Raw genomic sequence first — 2,987 nt, forward strand, 5'->3', positions numbered from 1 at the left:
TCCATCAATTCAGCATCCTCATTCCTTGCCATACATTAGCTGTTTCTTTCTTTTTCTCTAAATAATAAATAAATAAATAGACGATACTTACTCCCCAAATAATATTTACCAAGGAATATTTTTTTTTTTTTTGAATCACTATAGAAAGGTAGTTATTTTGTGACCAAAATGTTAGGGTTTCAGTCGTAAAAACGACATCTTTATAGAGTAAAGGTAAGACCGCATATAATAAACGTTTTTTCCCTGACTTTTGCCAAGCGAAGAACGTTGGTGGCTTGAGTTTACCTTTGGGTTTTATTTACCTTTCTTCTTGAATTCAAAGTCAAAACTTGTTGGGAACCAAAAGAAGTTTCATGGAAAACCATCAGCTGGGAGATCTACAAAAGGGCGGTCTGTCTTATTAATGCCACTTTTCACTGGCCTTTTCCACTTGTGGCTGCTGCTTCCCTGCTCCATAAAATCTACCCCTTCCTAGTGGAACTCTTTCAAATTCAGTCACTCAGGTAAAATTCTTGTTAAAACTTTCTTGTGCTTTCAATTTTCTGGTAAAAGAAAAGAAAGGAAAAGAAAATCATCATCTGCAGAACCTTTCTCTTTAACTTGGTGTTTGCTTTCCCATGTTGCAGAGATATCCCTTTGATTGGAATCTTGGGAAAGTAGTGGTGCCTGGCGCTTCTCAATCACAGAAAGGTAGATTCTTATTTCCCTCAACTGAGACATCTTTTTCAAGGGTTTTGCTCTTGGTTTTTTGCACCCAAATCCTCTTAAGTAATCTCAAGAATCTTTTCATAGTTCAAATCTCTTTCCCCGTAGTTTAGATTGGATTAGAATATCGCTTGAATAAATTTTTTTTAAAAAAAATCTGTGTCTCTCCAACTTGTATTCATTGTTTGCTGTTTCAATTTCCTTGGATAGGTAGGCAGGGGATAATCAGCAATGGAGAACAGGTATGGCCTAATAAGGCAGGGCAGTGGAGTTTGGAGGGCCTTGAGAGATGGAGACTTTGAGGAAGATGATGTTTGGGAGGTTCTAAAAGATAGAAACAATACTTGTGCTAAAAATATGGCTTACGGATCCAAAAATTCCCATGTTTCTGTTCTAAGGCACCTCCCAACTGCCTCAAGAATGATTCCGAAACCCAGCAGCCACAATTACGGCAGTGGTAGCAGCAACACAACCAATCATGAAGCCAAATTTTTGCAGCAATCAGCACCTGTCAACATTCCTGATTGGTCCAAGGCTTACGGTCAGAAACCAAACAAGGCCTCCAAGAATGTTTCTTGGCAGAAATACGAGCGCGGTGGCGATGGTGATGAAGGTGGGGATGATGGCGGCAGAGATAGCGGTGATGATTATGAGGTGGTGGTAGAGGAGGAGGAGGAGGAGGAGGAGGAGTATAATTCAAAGGTACCCCCTCATGAGTTTATTGCAAGGAGACTTGCAAGGAGTCAGATATCTTCTTTTTCTGTTTTTGAAGGGGCAGGGAGGACCCTCAAGGGGAGGGATCTTAGCAAAGTGAGGAATGCTATTTTGATAAAAACTGGTTTCCTTGAGTCATTGTGATATTGTAGGCCTTCTTCTCTCATCCAATGCAATCATGAAGAAGGTCTTGCTATCTTTTTTCATCCAATGCAATCATGAAGAAGGTCTTGCTATAAGTTTCATGTAGTTTGTATATGGGTCTTGTGATGGTTTTTTTGTCAGAGATTGTGTCATGTTGTTTGTGGAATTGCCAAGAAATTCATCTCCCCTTTCCTCAAGGTTTTTAATTGCGCATATTTCTCATTTACCATAAGTTTTGACTAACTTAATATGACATTTACACATCTGATGTAATGTTTAAGTGGCATTCTGATGTAATGTCTAATATGACAATAGAAATTGTGGTACAAATACCGCAAGCGTAACTCTAGGTAGATCAAAGCAAATATTATGGGGCTAAACTAAAATATACAGCTGTACAAGCTGAATAGACTATGATTTGGACTCTAGGTGGCACTGCTGACTTTGACTTGGATGATGAGGTGTCGTTTCACACCTCTTCAAGCTGAACCGATGGGAACAAAGAGAAAGCTTGGACTGATGATATTGAATTTTGGCCTTAGATAGAGACTTAGTATGAATATCAACAATTTGATGTTGGCCACTAAAATAATGCACATTGAAAAGATGAGCAAGGACTAATCCTTTGATATAATGGTAATCAATTTTCATGTGTCTTGTGCGAGCATGAAACACTAGGTTGGAGGCAAGGGAGATGATAGAAACATTGTCACACCAAAGAGTAGGAACTTGAGACAAAGGAATCCAATATCTCAATTTTTTTTCTTCAAATCCATGTAATTTATGCAACTGTATGGGCAAGAGATAGATCTAACAATTTCTTGCACAACCCATTAACTTGACACGAAAATAAATAGTTTCGAGTCAATACGTTAACTAATTGCATCATTATCAGGTCACCCATTTCAACCCGTCAAGAAAAAGGTTAGTTTGGTAATTTTCTAACTACTAAAATATTACCGTTGAATTTTTTAATAGCCTCTCACTCTATATCATATCTCTCATCGGCCCAAGTCCAAAGACTCCAAGTACCAACTCCCTCTATACTCTGTCTCATTTGTAAGGTTCTGATTTTTCAAAAAGGCTCCACAACCCTGAAAGAAACCTCCCTTCATTTACAATTTGAATATCCATGTACATTTGATATTTTGTAGTAATATACTAATGTTTTTCATTAGATTTTTATTTTGGAGTATGTAATACTTGACATAGCACGATCCGTTAAGATCTCAGGTATGTCGCATAAACGTCATGAACACAAAACACACGACACGATCATCAGGTCTAGCAAGAGATATGTACTCTTTCTCTGTTGAAGAATGAACAGTATGTTATTTCTTTGCACTCCAACTAATGACATTACTCCCCAAGTATGCACAGTAACTACTTGTGGATCGACCGTCAATTTCTTCATTGTCCTCGAG

At 38.1% G+C, this 2,987-nt stretch overlaps 1 protein-coding gene across 3 annotated transcripts; it reads left to right on the plus strand.

Annotated features, from left to right (window-relative positions):
• The first annotated feature begins 220 nt into the window (after positions 1–220).
• Positions 221–1,760, plus strand: LOC137743274 (protein S40-5). Of its 3 annotated transcripts, XM_068483143.1 has the most exons (4): positions 226–503; positions 627–690; positions 916–1,606; positions 1,647–1,760. In XM_068483143.1, exon 3 carries the CDS (start codon positions 937–939, stop codon positions 1,561–1,563), a length of 627 nt encoding a protein of 208 aa, XP_068339244.1. In that variant the 5' UTR covers positions 226–503; positions 627–690; positions 916–936; the 3' UTR covers positions 1,564–1,606; positions 1,647–1,760. The 3 variants fall into 3 exon arrangements, with proteins under 3 accessions (XP_068339245.1, XP_068339244.1, XP_068339242.1); XM_068483144.1 differs by having other exon boundaries at positions 221–503; positions 920–1,760; XM_068483141.1 differs by having other exon boundaries at positions 227–503; positions 916–1,760.
• The last annotated feature ends 1,227 nt before the right edge of the window (positions 1,761–2,987 follow it).

Source organism: Pyrus communis, chromosome 8, assembly GCF_963583255.1.
Source record: "Pyrus communis chromosome 8, drPyrComm1.1, whole genome shotgun sequence".
NCBI lineage: Eukaryota > Viridiplantae > Streptophyta > Magnoliopsida > Rosales > Rosaceae > Pyrus > Pyrus communis.